Genomic DNA, 20979 nt, shown 5'->3' on the forward strand with positions numbered 1-20979 from the left:
CTCATCTTTTAGCTCTGCAATTTTAAAACGAACTCTCTTCCTGAGCCACGTGAGCCCTTTTGACACTTTCTCACGTATGCTGCCATTCATTAAGTTTGGTAATCCCTTAAAAACCTGAAGAATGTAGTATATTCGATGTTGTTATTAACTCACCACTATCATTCTGAAATAATGTCTAGTCCGGAAAGCTCTTTTCCAGGCGTCAGATATAATGCGACGCTGCGGTAGCGCGAATAATTCGATCTTCGAATCGCGAACAATTGACTCTTATGAATCGGTTCTTTTAAATAAGTAGATTCACAAACCAGACTCGAACCATGACTCGAACTGATGAGTTAGCTATTTAAATCAGACTCAAATCAGTCGACACTCACTGAATAGTGCCATTTACTTCTCACTGAACTGTGCCATTTACTTCTCACTGAACTGTGAGTCATTTAATTTATTTAAAGAGATAGTTCACCCAAAAATTTAAGTTCTGTAATTTACTCACCCTCAAGTTGTTCTAAACCTGTACATAGTAGGAAAAATAATAACTATGTAAGTCAATGGAAACCAAAATTCTTCAAAATATCTTCTTTTGGGTTTAACAGAGCAAGGAAACTCATATATGAGGGTGAGTAAAAGATGACAATTTTCATTAAATAAAATAAAATAAAAATAAAATTAAAATAGGAATAGGAATATAAAAAACTATCCTGTTAAGAATGAGTCATACTTAGAGGATGACAAAACAGGACAAAAACAAGCCTTAAAAAGAGAATGACACAGAGTCACAAGTCCAGTTTATTTAACAAAATAGTCCAGAAACCCGACAGGTTGAGTGAAAGCGGACAAAGCAAAGCCACAGCTGTGATCCACAGCAGCCACTTAATGGAACAGAGAGGGAATGAACGGATAACTAGACCAAGAGAACAAGGAGACATGGAGATTGCTGATCTGGAGAAAGAGAGAGAGGGAGAATAAAAGAGAGAGGTAGACAGAAGGCGAGAACATGAGCTCTAAGATACAGAGGCCACCATTAAGTAGAAGATTAGGTGAGACAGAGAGTGAGAGAAGGTGTATTTGTGTGTGTGTGGTAAGCTGGGAAGCTCCATGCTGCAGGGTGGGGGGTTTCGCCTCAGAGGAATCGCTGTGTGTTTTGGCAGCCTTGCTGGATGGGAAGGAGGGGTAACGGTGCATGCGTATGTCTGCTGCATCTGTAAGCCACACCTCCCCCATCTCAGGTCTGCAATGGGCATTTCTCCAAAGTGTGTATGCATGTGGGTGGGTATTTTTTGTTTGTTTTTTCAGTGGCCTCCCCTCTTGAATCGCGGTGGTGATGACGGATACGCCAAACTCCGATCTCTGGAGACGCATACGTTAGGACTCAACAAAAACACACATGCAGACACACCAAGAAGCACACCAGCCACCCTTACTTACACACAAACAAGCGCAAATGCAACAGACAAGCCATACGCACATCCTTCCCGATATATATACGCTCACATAAACGAACGTGCAGATGCATACACGCACCCACATGATATAGAACCAAATGAAGCAGTCTTGTGACTCATGATAGTGATATAGGCACCATTGTCTCTGGCTTCTGCTTCTGGATGCTACTCGGCTCCTTTCACCTGTCCGTTCATGTGTAGTGCATTTCGGTATGAGAATATGCCCCCCCCCACCCACCCACCCCCCCAACCCTCTGTCTCTGTAAATCCACTCCCTCCGGCCTCATTTGGAGGTGGTGTGTTATGTAGCTCGGCCGATTGTTGCGCTAGCTGTGCCCAGTTCAGTTTAGTTCAGCTTAAAGGCCACAGCAGGATCAACCAGCACAGGTGTGTGTCGTTAAAGTCTTTTCCAGCTGTTGCTGTAGTGACAGCTACATACTGGGCCGCTGAACGGTGGTGTCATAGGAGCGTACAACCTGGGATTGAGACACCACGCCATCCTCCTCCTGTGAGAATGCATATCCATCTATTGGGAGAAAGAATAATCAATTGTTAGCTTTATTATAGGGAGATTTACATGCATGCTAGTGAAAGCACAAAACTGTATTTCTGCGATGATTTAATGATATAATCCAAATAATTTTTCTCACAATTAGTGCTGTCAAATTGATTAATTGCAATTAATCTAACATACAAGTTTTGTTTATATAATATGTGTGAGTATATATATACACTCACAATTGTGAGTATATGCGATTAATCGATTTGACAGCGCTACTTACAATATTTTATTGATTCTTAATTTTAGGGCGGCAGTGACTAATAGATAAAGCTGATCATGAAAAGAGTCAAATTAAATTCTCAACTGGGTCTAAAAAACACATTTTAAAATGGCGGAGGTCAAAGAGCTGCGAAAAGAAAATTGGGAGGACAAACAGTTGTTTTTGTTGTATAATGTAATGTTTATATTTTAAACCTTTCTGTGTTTATATGTATAGCATAGTTTAAATTTATACTTTTATATTTTTTGTCATACATTTACAATACCGTTCAGAAGTTTGGGGTCAGTAACTTTTAAAAATGTATTATTTTATTCAGCAAGGATGCATTAAAGGTAGGGTAGGTAATCATTTTTCTAAAAAAAAAACATTCCAAATTTGTTTAAACTGTCTTTATATACCAATACATAATTAAAATGTAAGTACTCTGAAAAAGAAAATTAAAAAATCGAGTGACCTTTTAATCTGCAATAAACACAGCTCATTATTTCCATTCACTCCACCCCCTCCCTTCTGAGCTCCTTCCAAAGCCACGCCCCCAAAACACATGAACGCGCGACGCCAAACGCTCAGGCTGGAACAAGACGCATTTATTACCTGAGACGAGTGGAGAGGAAGGAGCGTAGTACATACAGTGACATCATGTCAGAATCACATGTAATAAAATACCTAACTTTATCACTATGAATATAAACAAATAAGATTTCTTTTAGTACTCACTATCAAGCTAGCATATCGATAATGGTAAAGTTTCATTCGGTAACGAACAATTTTTATAAGGCAAAACTAAAAACAGGTTGCATTGATACACGTTTTTCCATTACCATCAGTTACACTGTGATGAAGATGAATTTCGTGTAAGATTCATAACATATACGGTGTTTTGCATGTAAGAGTTTCCATGATGAAAACATTGTTGACTCTAATGAAGACTAACGTACACTCCGAGTCCGGAGAAAAGTACCGCATCGTCGGCTCGAGGACAGGTCCGGGGTTGAGGGCGAAGCAGAGGAGGTCGTTCAAGAGTGCGGGCAGGGTCCGAGGAAGTAGTTTTTGCCTTGTTTGCCTTCGCTGACTGCATATGCAGGTGCTTTGAGCTGAATATTTCCGGGAACGGTGACATGTGATGAGTGCACGCCGGGCAGCGCGCGCAGTGGGGCTCGGGGCGGGCACGAGACATGAAGGCATCTGATTGGTTCTTTACATTCGCACCGAATGGCAGTGATTGGTCAGAGTTTTTACTGTCCTGCAGCTGCTACAGAGGTCTGATTTTTTTCATTCCTTTTTCTAAACACATAGGGCCCTATTTTAACGATCTGAAACGCAAGTGTCAAGCGCAAAGCGCAAGTAACTTTGTGGGCGGGTCTCGGCGCTGTTGCTATTTTCCCGGCGGGATAAATGACTCTTGCGCCAGGCGCAAATCTAAAATGGGTTGGTCTGAAGTAGCTTCATTATTCATAGGTGTGGTTTGGGCGTAACGTGAAATAAACCAATCAGAGCGTCATCTCACATTCCCTTTAAGAGCAGAGGCGCTTTTTCCATAGCGGATTGCTATTGTAACGGCGGATTTGCCAGGCGCACGCCAGGAGCGGTTCACAGCCGAGGAGAGCAACGCTCTCGTCACGGCCGTAAAAGAGAGAAGTTACATTGAAATGGAGAAACCCACCCAAATTAACTTCAGTTAAACAGGCGTATGATAATTTGGGTAAATGTGTAAGCTAGATGTATGCTTTTATAATAAATTATCTATCTATCTATCTATCTATCTTAATAATGTATGATTTGCAAAAATGAAAACTGCTGCTTCTGTGTAGATGAGAGAATCAAAGTGTATGCGCGTTGTGCACACGCTACATTGATTATGGCCAAGCATGCGCCCTTAAAATAGCATATGAATAACATGCGCAACGCGCCACTGACTTTAAACTATTTTTTCCTGGTTAGTGGCGCATTTGTTTTCTAAACCTGCAAAATAGCATGAAGGAACGTTTGCGCCGGAACACGCCTCCTCTTTGCGCTGAACCGCCCCCGGGAGCGCAAGTGTATTTCCTAACTTACCGACGTGCTTCTGTGGAGGGAAAAGCGCGCTTTGCGCGGGTGCAAAATAGGAATGATACATGCGTCGGTGTTCAAAGTCACTTGCGCTGGGTGCAAGATAGGGCCCATAATGTATTGACTACTATCAGGATGGAAGGACCATTTCACCCAGTATAAAAAAAAGTGTTTCTGAACAGGATTACCTACCCTACCTTTAAATTAATTAGAAGTGCTATCTTTTGAACTTTCTATTCATCAGAGAATCCTGAATATTAAGCAGCACAACTGCTTTCAACAGTGATAATAATAATAAATGTTTCTTGAGCAGCAAATCAGTATATAGAATGATTTCTGAAAGATCATGTGACACTGAAGACAAGAGTAATTTATGCTGAAAATTCAGCTTTGCCATCACAGGAATAAATTACATTTTAAAATAAATCAAAATAGAAAATGGTTACTTCAAATTGTAATAATATTTCACAATAGTGCTGTTTTTACTGTATTTTTGATCACATAAGTACATCCTTGGTAAGCATTAGAGACTTAGAAGAACATTTAAAAAAAAATCGTACCGACCCAAGACTTTTGGACAGTCGTTTATTTGTGTTTTCTATAGGTTTCAATTTGCACACTGAAGGAGAATATTGGTATGTGGAAAATGTTTTTTTTTTTTTTTTTTTTTAAAGAAATATAGAAAATCAACTTCTAATAAAGCCTTTTTATATTTGATTAATCTAATAAATTGACAGATTTTTTTCCAGACAGGATAAGTGTAAAGTTTGGACAAGACACCCATAAGATATAATTATTTTCTGACAGGTGACAGGTTAAAATAACCATCAACTGCAGTCCTACTCCGACTAGAGTTCAATGAACAATAAACTCGTTTGGATGCTGGTATGGGTTTTGCTGGAAACAGCATGGCAGAGATGGTTCGCCTGCTAGACCAGCACTAACTAGCCTAGTCAAGTTGTTCATTTTAGTGCTGCACACAGAGGCTCTTGCAGCTGCCAGTGGATGTGAAGTGTTAACAAGGGCACATGAGGAACATGCACTTACGTGACACTGTCTGCTGCACAGAGTTTGAGCGCCCCACGCTGGAAGGCGCTTTCCTGAAGACCCGTGTCAGCAGGTGGGCACGCTCGTTCAGACTGGACAGAAAGAGACAGGCGGGTTATTCCACCAATCGCAGCGCAGTTACTAGCTGATATGCTACAGACATGACAGCTAGAGGTCAAATCACGTGCATTTCTACAACACAGTGCTCTACTCTGCCACGTGGCAATCTTGGCGAATGCCAGATACTCTTAATGATGTTCACTCGAGCAGAACATACATTTACACACATACTCGCACGATTCTAAGAAACGGCTTCCCAAAGCACTCATAAACAACATTAAACTTAGCCCTGCGATCCAAAAACATCTCTTTCAATATTTCCACCGCACTAAATCCTCAAACTTTCCAATCCTTCAAACAAAAACGATAAATATGAGAAGTATTCAACAGCTCTTTATTCTAAAATTAATGTAGCCAATAAAGTCGTCTCTGGTTGCTAAATTAAATGGCAAAATTTCAATTTTGGAAAATGAATCTGATGGCATTTTGCGGCCAGTTTTGAAATGAAGAGTAATCGAATGATCCTGACCCCATCTTTGATAAACATGTATAATGTAAAACAAATCAGTCTATGATGTTTCCCTGTAAATCAGATGAAAGCGGTCTTTCCCCTCATCCAAAAAAGAAAGTGATCCAAAAACCAGTTGTCATGGATGAGGGCCAAACTTCTCAAGGTTACAGCTCAGCCTCATATTGTGCAACGAAGGGGACCGTTTGCACTGTTATCGTTGGGAAGGACGTGGCATTCATTTGGCTGCTTAGTAAAACAATTCGACAACAGTATATGGGATATGGCAGAACATCAGCCAATGAAAACTATGTCTGCAAAACAGATGACCGGTTGAAAGACAGGGATGATGAATGGATAAATAAAGAAATAAAAGGATGGAATGACGCATAGGCTCGCTGGTAACCTGAGCTCTTTCTTCCTCTGTCGTTTCTCTGGAACGTGGACAATCCTTGGAATATCAGACAGTTGTTTTGATTAATACAATTTTCAATAACTTATTTTCCTCAGACCGTCCCTCAAGTACGAGTCCAGGCTTGGCTTATACTTCGGAAAATACCTCGCTTTTGTCCGGCAGGGCTAGCTGGGGTCTTCTTGGGTAAACAGATCTGCAAATCTAAACGCCTAGGAGGTACTCTTGAATCGTGTCAGCCTCCGCCCAGCGAAGCTGAATTCAAGCTGATGATTAATCATTCAGCAGATTTCTACACTCGTTCAGGATGACTTACAACCATTATGCTTTTTACAGCTGGATATTTACTGAAACAAATGAGGTTAAGTGTTCTGCTCTGGGGGAATGAGGGGGTAAACCCAAACAGGGCTTACGTCCAACAACCCTCTGATTAGAAGTCCATTCTGTTAACTCCCTGGCCATAAATTAGTGGCCTAAAGACCACGAAACACTCAAAGGTATTACACACAAAAAAAAAACTGCATGAGACTACACGTCCGTCTGCCAAGTTCCTGTCTCATATAGGGCTGTACACCAAATGCAATATGTAGCGTAATATCTCTGGGCTAAAACTGTTACATCCATGCAAACGCTTAACTCAGTCAGTCTCAAGTCCACAAACACACAGCATGAAAACAAACACATGCACAGAGCTACGATCTTAAGGAAGCTACACACACCCAGTGCTTATACCTATGCAAACCTGACCAGCTCATGGCTGCCTGACATGGCAGAATGTAAAATGGAAAGAGAAAAGTGAAAGAAAAGTCATGAGATGAAGATGACGCTGAAAAGGAAGGTTCAGGGAAGGAAACAGAGGTCACTGCACATCCCTATAGACTATAGAGGGTCACATTAAGGCAGGCTGGTTCTACCTGCGTACATGCCAGCCTTTGACTCTACGAGTCTATGAATCCTCAGCATTGGGCCTGTGGGTGTTCAGGCAGGGGTTAGAGGATCACAAGGAACACAAACGCAGTCTCTTTCCCAAACACACATCCACAAACTAATTCAAAAAACAATATGAAGGGATAAGTAATAAACACAATAAATCAGCTTTAAAACCTAGTGAGCTTCCTCCATAGGCATTTTAAGGCATCGTTGGCCTGACGAGAAGGCTGTTTAAAAAATGTCTTTTAATAAAATTGTAGTAGCGTTGCATTGAATAGCGTTGCACACTGCAAGAATGAAAAGGAAATAAAACAAAAGTCTAAATTTAAGGTATAACTATATATTATATATATATATATATATATATATATATTATTGTAAACAAATTAAACTGTTAATTAACCTACTATTTTTTTTTTTTTTTTTTTTGAAGAATAGAAAATCCAAGATGGCAGACAAAGCAAAAGAATTGTTGATATTTTATTAATTTATTCACAGTATTTAATGTTTTAAAATTGAGCTTGATATTCATATGAGTTACTGCCTATGTAGAGTCACTTAAGGAGGACCATTGCTGTTGGTATGAGAGTCAGCTCAGTAGGTTTTGAAGCAGATTATGATTGATGTAACAATTATGCATTTGCCTACATTTATATTAAAACATCTTGAAAATCAATCTAAGCTATTTTATCAGAGTCAATGGGTTAATTTATTTCAAAGCATATTTGAGGGACACACCTGCGGCCGCTGGCATCTCTGAGGACAGCTGCCCTAGGGTCCACAGCTCGAGCTTCCAGTTCCTGCACTTCCTCTAGCAGAGTCTTCCTCACGGTGCGTCGTCCTCTGAACGGTGACATAAACAGACTTATCAGTTTCTCACTTTCTGTGTATGTCAGTGGCTAATATATATTGCCAAATTACACCGTATTTTCTCCATAAATTCACTGATATGTGCATGTGTGTTACTTACGCATTCCATGCCACATCTTTGAGTAAACATGCTGTTGGCACCAGTATCAGGCCCAGCCAGAAGCTCCAGCATTGCATTACCCTGCCAGCCTAAAACAGAGATAAATAGATGATCAGTTTGAAATCAATGCTCAGCAAATGTCGAAACACCCAATCATGCTGGATTTCTCTCTCCTTGCAACAGCTGTTGACTGACTGTGTCACCTTTGACCTGTTTGAGAGTTTAATTACCTATTTACCAACCATTGCCGTCTGCTGTTTGCTCTTCTTCTCCGCTGTCTGTTTAATGGCCCAAATTAGACGTTTTGTCCACCCTAATGAGTTCCTTCTTACAACAAACCATTTATAATGACTAATACTACTTAAACTTATTGCTCAAAAATGTCTGAAAAAAAAACCTTTTAGTAATAAAATTGTAAATATATACATAATGTATTATATATATATACATACACACATATACACAGCACTGTGCAAAGGTCTTAGGCATGTTAATATCCCCCCCCCCCCCCCCAAAATGGTTTCAAGTCAGTTATTTATATCTTTTGCTGTAGTGTGTCAGCTGTATGCTTGAAGAAACCGATATTTCCTTCTGACACAGTACAGCAAAATATATAAATAACTGACTTAAAACCATTTTTTTGGGTGGGGGGAGGGGGGTATTAACATGCCTAAGACTTTTGCACAGTACTAATATATATATATATATATATATATATATATATATATATATATATATATATATATATATATATATATATACACACACACACACACACACAAAAAGCCAAATATCTGCTAGTTTTGTTGATTCATTTAATTGTTTTATTAACACAGATAGTTTTTAAAGTCTTCTGCTTAATCTTATTTTCCTAATGTAACCTTTAATGTTAATACAACAGGCTTGAGAAACTTCACGGTGTGCAATCAAGTGATCCCACTTTTAAGGATCCTCCACAGCTGATATCACAGACGGAATCTACTAGACTCCGAAAACCATTAGACGGCATCTCCTCGCGACAGCTGCGCATACACTCCCAGACCCAGGCCAACCCTACCGAATTCTCAGACGAGCAGACGCACAAAATTACACACACTGATATACAGAGCTGGAAAAACATGCATAATGTGTGCTCCCAGCTTGGCCTACATGGAGAGATGGAGAGATTAAGAAATGAACTGCTGGACAAAGAGGGGAAAGAAAAGTCAACGCTGCAGGGTAAAGTGCGAGGGATGTCCCTTCTTTTTCTCTCCCTCCGAGAGCAGCTGCTGTGATACTTGAGCACATTCCTGATTTCTGACACAAATCCAATTAATGGGCTGGAGGGCTTCAGAGAGCTCCATCCCACCCCTGACTGCTCCACACTCCCACAGCACGCACACACTAGCTTTGTTCCAAAATCCAGCGATCCGCCTCCGTAGATTGCATTTCAGGGCACCGTAGACATGCTTCCAATTATGCTGCCAGAAAGAAAAACTCGCAAAACTCTTGGAGTAAATTGTTAATATTTTATAGTATATAATATATTTTAAACATTTTAAGAATATATAACAAATATTTGTAATAAATGCAATTTATTTTATTTAATAAATAAAAAAATATTGTTTATTACTATTATTTATATATTTTTTTATACATGGAATGTGGTGAAAATATTTGAAGAAAAATACTGGTTATAAAAATAAATAAACTAAAATGTGTTGATACAAATTTTAATTTAATTTTAATATTTTAATTGTATTTAAAAAAAAACATGTTAATTATATAATATAAAAATAATTAATACAAAAATTTAACTTTTTTTGTTAAATGATAATTTTTATATATAATTCGATACTACAGTGTGTTTGGGGTGGGGTATCGATACAGCATAATATCGCAATATTTTATATGGGGATATTGTATCAATACACGGGTGCCAAGTATCTATATTTTCAGGGAGTGAATTTCAGCTTGCAAATGCAAAAATTGTGCATAATTTTACCCTAATCTCCACGCTTATAATGCAGGAAATAATGCTGCCAAATATTTCTTTCAGACTGTAATTTTACAAACAGCGCATCTCTCACACACACGCAGTGAGCTGTGTGTGCAGGATGCGCGTTCTCGCATATTTCTGTACATGGACTGCTCGGCCCATATTTATGTGTTTTCCTATAACAATAATATAAATTTGATTCAGCACATAATTACATTTCATAACTGAATAGTGTCCCCTTAGGATGTTAGTTATGTTGTTCTTAGTAAAACTGCTTAAAACAATTTATTGAAAAAACAAATAAATTTCATTGAGTGTGAAAACACTGAAATGTGCAAACATTTTTATTTGCTAACTAATTTCTAGAGAAATGTTGATTATAAATGTGCGGGCACAAATTTAATGATATACAAAACAAAAAAAAGCCATTTTACTCATATTTTACTTTCACATATTTGTGAGTGCTGAATAAGCATTTGCTTATTTGAGAGTTTTGTAAGCTAAAGTTTAATTTTATTTAGGATGTAGCCTATGTAGGCAGAAAACAGTGAGGCGGCTCACTGGGTTATGGAACAGAGCCACTTTGTTTATATATCCCTGTGAAGACACGAGAGAAAACTTTTCAAGAGTATTCCTCACACACTCACACACACATATGTCTGTAGCATTGCACAAACCAGCCCACTCGCTTAAGTCAACACTTCCAGGGTAGGCCGTAAAAGCCTGGGGCTCGGGTGACTGCGTGGCAGGTGCAGGGAGACTGCGAAATGGGACGGCGGGCCATAAATCTGATACGGAACACCCAGAGAGCAAGTCATCCAGGCGCCGGGCTGCAGTCGAATACAGGAGGTGAGTAAAGCACAAATATGAGCAGGTGTGTGTGTTTGCACTCACCTGGCCCAACATATCCGGTGCTATAGGAATGGTCGGCCAGATTGCAGAATAGACGGCAAAAAACAACATCCAGAGCACCATGCTGCCCCATACAGCCAGATGAGAAAACTAGAACAAGAGAAAAACAGGTCATGGTCAGTTTCATCCTGAATATAGACTTCTTCAACTGTAATGGACACTGTGTGAATACCAAGGCCGCTCTACTTTATCACAAGATCTGGTGTGTGGACAGCTGAACGGACGGGGAGTGTCGACGTCTCCTCAACACACACGGCGGCAGGACAGAGAAATGTCCTGACATAGCAGCGATACATGTTCCCCATCTATCTAAAGCACTTCCCAGAATATATATGACCTTCCTACAGAATCAGACACATAATATCAAGTGAAAAGTGTTCTATAATGTGATCTCCTTTCAATTCAGATATAACAAATGCTTTGTAATAAATTGGATGCATTAGAAGGCGCTTTAATTCATTTTCATAGTATTTCTTGTCGTTTTTCATTACAAATTTCAATAAAATTCTCAAATCAAGATACATACTTGAAAAGGAAAATGACTTCAACTGAGTTTATGTTTAAAACAAGAAAATAGAAAGGTAAAGGGTTAAGAAAATTAAGAATTCGAATTAAGATTAATTTTCTTACACAATTAACAGATTTTTTTTCTAGTTTTAAGCATAAACACTGTATTTTAAAAGTAATTTTGCTTCTCAAGTAAATGTATCTTGATTTAAGAAAGTTTTAATATTTTTACTGGGAAACAAGACAAAAAAAAATATTTGTTTGAAGTATGATTATAGAATCAGACACATATCAAGTGCAAAGTGTTCTATAATGTGATCTCCTTTTACTCCAGATAGAACAAATCCTTTATAATAAATTTGATGCATTAGACAGCACTTTCATAAGCGCTGCCAGAGACGCTCATTGCTCTAAGTTGTGACGGCAGGCGGTGAAGAGTGTGTGTGTGTGTGTGTGTGTGTGTGTGTGTGTGTGTGTGTGTGTGTGTGTGTGTGTGTGTGTGTGTGTGTGTTTGTTTGTGTTGGAGGATGGGAACTGACGTACCTTTGTCCATGCTGTGGTCTCCATACCGGCTTTCAGACATACAGTTACCACCACATACTACACCAGGAAAAGAGAGAGAGAGAAAAAAAGAGAGAGTCAGTCATAAATAACAGTAATGATATGCACTCATCATCCTGGTAAAACGTTCTGTACAGCTTCAACACAAAACCAGATGAGGGCTTTCACACAGGCATCGACTTACTAATCGCCTCTAGCGACGTACACTGCTTTAAAACACACAATTACACATTTTTTATCCCTTAAAGTAACACTCGTACACACATGCAGGCACACAGAAGCCTGCGAGGAACAGAAAAGGAATACCAGCACACAAAGACTTCACTCCCCATGGGACTCATTCATTACTGTTTTAATGGCTTGAGTCTAGTATCGCCTCCAATGTACTGTATTTAATAGTCTGGGTCACACACATGGCCTCATTTTTATAATGCCTGGTGAAATATTGTTCACTGCAGTGAAATTCTGTTTACTGATTGGCTAATGGGGAGGGAACACTAATGACATCTCATATTTACTGTACAGACCAGTGTTGTTTCCTATTTAGATGCTGAAAAGTAGCATGAAAAGATGTTTTTAAACCAAGTCAGGTTTACAGTCTGTATTGAATGTGAATCTTTATCAAATCTGGTGATGTATGCAGGACTATATTATACAGCTCTGGAAAAAATTAAGAGACCACTGCAAAATGATCAGTTTCTCTGGTTTTACTATTTATAGTTATAAGTTTGGGTAAAATTAACATTTTTGTTTTATTCTATAAACTACTGACAACATTTCTCCCAAATTCCAAATAAAAATATTGTCATTTAGAGCATTTATTTGCAGAAAACGACAACTGGTCAAAATAACAAAAAAGATGCAGACCTCGAATAATGGAAAGAAAATTAGTATTGTGTTTTTTAAAAATGCATATGAACTTATGTTTTAACTTAGGAAGAGTTCAGAAATCAATATTTGGTGGAATAACCCTGCATTTTCAATCACAGCTTTCATGCGTCTTGGCATGCTCTCAACCAGTCTTTCACATTGATGTTGGGTGACTTTATGCCACTCCTGGAGCAAAAATCAAGCAGCTCGGCTTTGTTTGATGGCTTGTGACCATCCATCTTCCTCTTGATCACATTCCAGAGGATTTCAATGGGGTTCAGGTCTGGAGATTGGGCTGGCCATGACAGGGTCTTGATCTGGTGGTCCTCCATCCACACCTTGGCTGTGTGGCATGGAGCATTGCCCTGCTGGAAAATCCAATCCTCAGAGTTGGGGAACATTGTCAGAGCAGAAGGAAGCAAGTGTTCTTCCAGAACAACCTTGTACGTGGCTTGATTCATGCGTCCTTCACAAAGACAAATCTGCCCGATTCCAGCCTTGCTGAAGCACCCCCAGATCATCACCGATCCTTCACCAAATTTCACAGTGGGTACGAGACACTGTGGTTTGTAGGCCTCTCCCGGTCTCAGTCTAACCATTAGACGACCAGGTGTTGGACACAGCTGAAAATTGGACTCATCAGAGAAGATGACCTTACTCCAGTCCTCTACAGTCCAATCCTTTTGGTCTTTTGCAAACCTCAGCATGTCTCTTCTTTGATTCTCATTGATGAAGGTTTTTTTTCTAGCGTTGCACGACTTCAGCCCTGTCCCTAGGAGCCTGTTTCGAACCACCCTCGCCGTGCACTTCACCCCTGCTAACCATTTGCCATTCTTTTTGTAGGTCACTTGATGTCATCCTACGGTTGTTGAGTGACATTCGAATGAGTTGGCGGTCATCCCGGTCAGTGGAGAGTCGTTTTCGCCCTCTGCCGGTCTGTAGCTTTGTTGTCCCCAATGTCTGCTGCTTGACCTTGTTCTTATGAACCGCCGTCTTTGAAATTTTAAGGATGGAAGCAACCCGACGCTCACTGTATCCCTCTACAGTAAAGCCAGAATTGAACCCTTTTATCCTCACTCAAAACTTTCCTTTTCAACTCTTTTGGCATGGTCAATAGTTCTTTTTTTATTCCAATTACTTTTGAGGTACTACTAGCACTGCTTTTGCCACCCAGCTGGTCCTATTGCAAGAGGATAGTGATGACCACAGCAGTGGTTTTTATACTCTTCCTCATTAAAAAAAGATTTGGTTCAGGTGATCACCTAATCAGCACCTCATTCAGTAGAATGAGGTGTGCCTGTGTTGGAATTCAACAGACACTGGAATGAAATGGTTGCCATACATGTAGAGATGCTGATTTAAGAAAAAATTGCAGTGGTCTCTTATTTTTTTCTAGAGCTGTATGTATATGTATATATTTTCAAGACACTCATAAATTCTAGAGCTGAAATGCAGAATTTAAGTCATAAATTGCCCACAAAAACCACTGGTGAGCGGCCTTGTCTATTCTGATCAGTTTCCTCAGAGTTCCTGTCATTCTTGCTTTGAGTTGTGGGATCATTTCACAAGGACTTTTTTCAAGAATATCCAGCGAAAAGAGACATTAACAAGTTTATAGTGTAAACACTGGCGGCCGGCGAATGGAATAACAGCTCCAGCAAGGAAATGATGTGTGACTTCTCATTGGCAGGGAGCTATGGAGAAGCAAATGCCACGCTGACAACTCACCGTGTAGACGATGTTCCCCACGAACAGGTAGTCGACACTGTTGCCGTTGTCAAAAGGAGTGTCTGAAGGAACAAAAGGGGCGATGAAAGATACTTAGCAATTGACACACTCAAGCCGGAGTGGTCTACATGTGTGCTTGTGAGTGCTTAAGATAGTTACCGTGCTCCAGGACTTTGAGTGGAAACCAGAAGAGAATAATGGAGTGAATGAGAGCATTTATACAGTGACCCCAAAAGACCTGGAAAAAGAGAAAGAGGCAATGAAAGAGAGAGGAAGGGAGGGACAGAAAGCAGGAACGGGAGAGGGGGAGAGTCAGTCAAGACAAACTAATGCCAAGATACACAAAGCCCACACAAACAGCTTCTCTGCAATTGCACAGCTAATGTAATGTCCCCCAGATCACCCCGAAAACACACACATACAAACACTGATCCTCAGCTATAAATGAATGACTGTCTTATTTCAGCCTCATGAATCTCATTATTATCTGGATGGCAGCAGAGCTTCTTCTTGCACTGCTGTTTATCCATGGGGAAATCACAAGTCAAACAACACGCTGACGTTGTAAACCACATCAGACCGTGATAATTAATTATAGCACAGGATGCAGACAAGCGTGATGATCATAATCACACATAATCAAACAGTCACTGCAGACAGATTTATACGTCTCATAGTATTTGTTTTGTCAGTATGAGTAATTTGTGACTGTGCATTAGTTTTGACTACTGAACTCTTGGTGTACGGTACCTTAGTGTTAAAACCTTCTGCGTTCTGTGTGATGCGGTACAGCTGAGGGAATCGCAGCATGTTCTGCTGACTGCATGGCCGGTCAACTATCCCCAGCGTGAAAGGAGGGAGAGCAGTAAAGATCTGAAACATACATGAACTTTCATGAATGTGTTGTAAGTTATGTTATATATATATATATATATATATATATACTGTCTATATGATAAATTGGAACTACAGCTCAGTTCTAAAAACAACATTGACTCGGAATGGTCTGATTGCAATGAATTCCATTAGCATGTTGCTAAGCTAACTATGCCATACCATAATACGAAGCATAAAAATACACAGCAAACAAAACAATTTTTTTGATTAAAGTAAACTATTTTAAATTGTGGCCTTTGGTGTATTTGTACAATATTTTGGTCGACCAATAGGCGTTTTTCAATGGCTGATGCTGATCAGAGGTATATGTACACTACTGTTCAAAAGTTTGGGGTCAGTACTTTTTTTATTTTTATTATAATTTTATTTAGCAACAACAATGTATCAAATTGGTCATTTTTTAAACGTTACAAAAGAATTATATTTCAAAAACATGCTGTTCTTTTAAACGGTCTATACATATTCTATTAATTTCAATTTAAGAATCCTTAAAAAAGTATTAAGGTTTCCACAAAAATATTAAGCAACTGTTTTCAACACTGATAATAACAAGAAATGTTTCTTGAGCAGCAAATCAGCATATAGAATGGTTTCTGAAGGATCATGTGACACTGAAGTAATGATGCAAAAAATTTAGCTTTGCCATCACAGGAATAAATTACATTTTAAAATATATTCACATAGAAAACTGTTATTTTAAATTGTAATAATATTTCACAATATTACTGTTTTTACTGGATATTTGTCAAATAAATGCCGCTTTGATGAGCATAAGAGACTTGTTTCAAAAACATTAAAAAAATTTGTTTTAATATATTTTAATGATACTCAGCAAATTAAATACTTATTATACATTATAGTTACAAAGTGGACCCTTTTATCTTCTGATAAATAAAAACGGGTCAAAGATAGGCTGATAGTGGCCTATCACTATTACTGACAATTATCTTGACCATGTTGGAACTTTTTCCACGAAATTTGCTGCAGTGCATTCTGGGATTGTCTTTATGAATGATACATTTGATGCTGCCAAAGCCTTGTCAGGAGTGCACCTAAGATGCCTTAAAATTATGTATTGGTAGGCAGCTCAGATTTTTGAAACATATGAACATAAAAATGAGAGCGAGACAGAGACACACACACACACACGTACCACATTGTACAGGCCAATGCACCACCGTTCAAACAGGATCTGTCCAGAGAAACCATTTACAAATGCAAACCAAAGCTGCGGGTAAAAGAGGAGGAAGTCTGTTAAAAATACAGAAGTGAAGATAACCAATACTGTGATAAATAGATGACACGAATAAGATGAGAAACATGGAAACCCTCTAGCAAAGTGCTTCGGACAACATCAAACTCAAGGCAGAGGTCAGTTCATACAAACAAAAGGCTACACACACACACACACACACACACACTCATACACATGTACACTTGCTGTCCATCCCCCATAATGTCTCTGCTATGAAGACAAAGACAGTCTGTGAACTTTGACCTTTAAAGCTCTTCTTTGCTGGAAGCTAATCCTCAGTAAGACCCCCAAAACACCCCTCTCCCCCAAATACACTGACAGATGTGCACAGACAATCGCATTCCAAAAATATAGAGACATCTAAACATTTAACCTTTACCCAGATCTTCCCGTAACACACACACCCACCCACATCAGCACACAGTCCGATACACAGAGGCCGAGTCCTCAGGGGGGGGGGTGAGAGGGCATGTTTCTGCACCTGCTGCCATTTTAGGGGGTGGCACAGCTGACAAATGCTCCACCGGACAGCATGGTGACCCTGTCAGTAAAGCTCACACTCTACCTAGCGCAAACACACACACTTACACAGCTCTCGGATGACAGTGTATCTGGTATGCAGTTTTGAACTGGAAGGACCCAACCACTATAGATAGGGGTCAGCGGCTCTTTGTCTGTGCCTGCGAGTGTGTGTGTGTGTGTGATGGAAAGCAGAGACTAGTGAGGGGGCATCTCATTTATCACTGTCAAACACTTCCATAAACAGCTGCAAGCAGTCTACTTAATGTACACAAGGGTGTCTGTGTGAAAAAAAAGCAAGCAAAAGAATCAGGGAGAAAAAAAGAGTAAGCAAGCATGTTTGTGTTTGTGTGTGTGGATAATGGCTCATTAGATGACTCTCTTTAAAAAGTTTTCTGATCTCATACCATGCAAGTACAACACATTCCAAAGGCAAAACTATGTTGCTTAAAGGAACAGTTTGCCCAAAAAGATAAATTAACAATTTACTTGCATTCATGTCATTCCAAACCGTATGACTTTCTTTTCGAAAATGCATAATGCAAAAATTAATTGTGTTTATAACATTTTTATCTATTTAAAAGGTATCCACACATTTTGACCAATTAATTTCTGCTTTTTTGATGATACTTGTAGCTGTTTGTGATTACTGGATAAGGAACAAATCATTTAAAAAAACTGCATGTCCAAAAAGCTATTTCTATAAAAAAAAAAAGGTTTATAAGCACTACTTTTTGGGTTTTCAAGGTTTACAATTAGAGATCTCGCTTATCAAAACAATATCTTTATTATCTTTCAAATTCTAAAAAAGGTAAATTGATAAATAAAAGTATACTAATAAAACAAAATGGTACAAATAAAGCGCATCATGTGCAAAGTATGCAATGACTGATGAAGCCCTAGAACCTTCAGTGCATAGAAGAGCAAGTCCCAGTCATGGGAAATTCCCTTAACCATTGAAAGGATACTATGACAAAGATATCGCTTTCATCATTCAAACTGATTTTTTTCCATTAATATATGATTGTCCTGAAGAATGAAAGCTGTATCATATACTTGGAAATATATGAACAATTTCACGCTCATAGCCATGAGAAATTGCTCTAAATTTATATAAAATGGACTACAGCGTTAATTTGCATAAAATTATTGTATTAGTGTTTTTTTTCAAAAAAATTAAACACTAATTTCATAAATATTGTCTTTCAATAATTAAAGCACTTAAGTACCTCTTCATAACTATGACTGTTTTCAAGGGTTTAAGGACTTCAAGCACTTTAAGTGCAAACCCTGTATCTAGAGAGTTCTGTTCATACCTAACACAAAGCATGAAAAGAGCAGCATGAATCTTTCACGTGATCTTTTGTGTTTAAAAAAAAAAGTAAGAAAAAAATATGGGTTGGGAACATGATGACATATAAGGACAGAATTTTTATGTTTGAGTGAACTACCCCTTGAAAAGTCCCACAGAACACACTTGATTGATATTATGTACGCACCTCTATGATGTACAGAACCACATTCTTATAGAAACAGTACAGTATACATTTGGTGACCCGGTTGTAACTCCAAGCCCCGTGAACCAGTAAAAGCTTCTCCAGGTATGAGAACTAAAGAGAAAGAGTTTGAGAGAAGAATTAGTTTGCCCGCAGGAACACATGTGAACCATTACAGCAGGATCAGCTACCCGGATACAACAGCGCTGTGGGCAGAAGACTGCTGTGTGTTTTGTGCTGTGGTAGTATAATTACAGTTTTAAGGATCAGATGCGTGTGTGTGACCGAGTCACAGAATAATGAATTACATGAATGTGTGTGTTTCAGACCTGAGCTATAGAGTAGTCAGATGAGTTGGTGGCCTGCATGCCCTCATTCCCGCTTATGCCAACTCCCACGTGTGCCGTCTGTATCATGCCTACGTCGTTGGCTCCGTCTCCGATAGCCAGTGTGATGGCCTTCACATGCTTCTTCACCATGTCCACAATCTCTGACTTCTGCAGTGGAGACACCCTGAAAGAAAAATATGACAAAAGTTAGTCGCTCAAGTTACACATCAGCAAACAAGCACTAAGCAAATTCACATTTGTTCTTAAAAACCTTTTATAATGTGCATCAATGGGCAATGCATTACATTGATGATGTCATCAGACAGCAAAAGAGAAGTGTAAAGTGACCAAGAGATTCGGTGTCACGAACAATTTAGACCCCAAAGTGATTCCATTGTCTAAAAGAACTTTTACTGGAACATAATTCACTTTTAATGGAACAAAGCATTCAAGCGCTTTGTTGTTGGAAAGAACAGGAATCATGGAGGACACCAGACACCATTCTTGCTTATCTACTGGGAAAATCTTATTAAAACTATAATTATATTTAGCTTCCCATTCATTGATAACCATATAAACAACATCATGTTTTTTCTTGCTTATCTACTGGGAAAATCTTATTAAAACCATAATTATATTTAGCGTCCCATAGATTGACAACCATTTAAACAATTACCGCGTTATCTAGATAGCTTGCTGACAGTTCTGGAATTTCAGTAAAATACAGGCTATTTGGCTGCGCATAAAACATACAATACACTTCAAATGATTATTCATATTTGTAAATATGCACTACTTTAATGACAAGGAGATGCAGCTGTTGTGTAAAAAAATGAATAAAGAATACCAGTCACAGCAGCAATCCTTTTCCCTCCGCCATGTTTAAAGTTTATTCCAAACTCGGGAACTTGGATATCAAAATTATCCCCAGTGGTAAATCCAACTTCAAAGGGCGTTCTTGTCCGGTTTTTAACTAGGAAACTCGTATTTATGATAATTCGGTGAAGGCAGCATTAGCATTCTGTACCACTAACCAATTAAGCCTTTTACCTCAGTCTATATCTTAAACACGTTAAAATATATTTTTATACAAATATAAATTTTTGCCTGATCCGGCACTACAAAAGGCTTAGGCGGATTGTTCCTAATTAGCTAGTTATTGCCATAACTATACACTCTGGAACCATAAAAAGCATCTTTCCTAATTGACAGCCATTCAACATTAGCTGTATATTCTGATGAAATATTTATGCCAAAAATATAGTACCACCATGTATTTTTTCCAAAATGTTTTTTGGGACATTTACCAACGTATTATGATGTAAATGTGCTATGGAACACAGTACCAAAACTTTAAAAAAAGAAAAAAAAACATTTCAAGCAACTTTTAGTGAAGCCTGGAGACATGTAATCAGGAAACTATCATATTATATCATATATTCCCTTTCTCCCAATGGAAGGTGTTGGATGAGATTTGTATTTTAAAGGGAAATTAATGATCATTGACACACATTTACATTTATTCATTTAGCAGCTGTTACACAAAAACTGAGAAATGCTACAGCACAAATACTTAACCAAAAGGAGACCGTAATATTAGAAGTGCTGCAATAATACGTTTCAAAGTTGGCCAGAAAAGTATGAGCTAGTACAGACACGTATGATCTCCCTAATATCATGAGCATGGTATACTCATAAAAATCGAAAATCGAAAAGACAAATCCTCC

General features: G+C 38.7%; 1 protein-coding gene across 8 annotated transcripts in view; it reads right to left on the reverse strand.

The window, feature by feature from the left end:
• Positions 1–768: 768 nt before the first annotated feature.
• The window catches only part of atp8a2 (ATPase phospholipid transporting 8A2), a 59262-nt gene continuing 39051 nt past the window's right edge, over positions 769–20979 (reverse strand). For all 8 annotated transcript variants that reach the window (XM_082184204.1, XM_082184203.1, XM_082184206.1 and 5 more), the window contains 12 exons: positions 19253–19436; positions 18927–19037; positions 16807–16881; positions 15507–15629; positions 14916–14994; positions 14757–14818; positions 12141–12197; positions 11073–11180; positions 8201–8289; positions 7969–8073; positions 5321–5412; positions 769–1968 (listed from right to left, as the gene is read on the reverse strand). In XM_082184204.1, coding sequence (XP_082040330.1) covers positions 1874–1968; positions 5321–5412; positions 7969–8073; positions 8201–8289; positions 11073–11180; positions 12141–12197; positions 14757–14818; positions 14916–14994; positions 15507–15629; positions 16807–16881; positions 18927–19037; positions 19253–19436 — 1180 coding nt within the window. In that variant the 3' untranslated portion in view covers positions 769–1873. The remainder of the gene's footprint in view (positions 1969–5320; positions 5413–7968; positions 8074–8200; positions 8290–11072; positions 11181–12140; positions 12198–14756; positions 14819–14915; positions 14995–15506; positions 15630–16806; positions 16882–18926; positions 19038–19252; positions 19437–20979) is intronic.

This window comes from Leuciscus leuciscus (assembly GCF_965113295.1).
Source record: "Leuciscus leuciscus genome assembly, chromosome: 11".
NCBI classification, from domain to species: domain Eukaryota; kingdom Metazoa; phylum Chordata; class Actinopteri; order Cypriniformes; family Leuciscidae; genus Leuciscus; species Leuciscus leuciscus.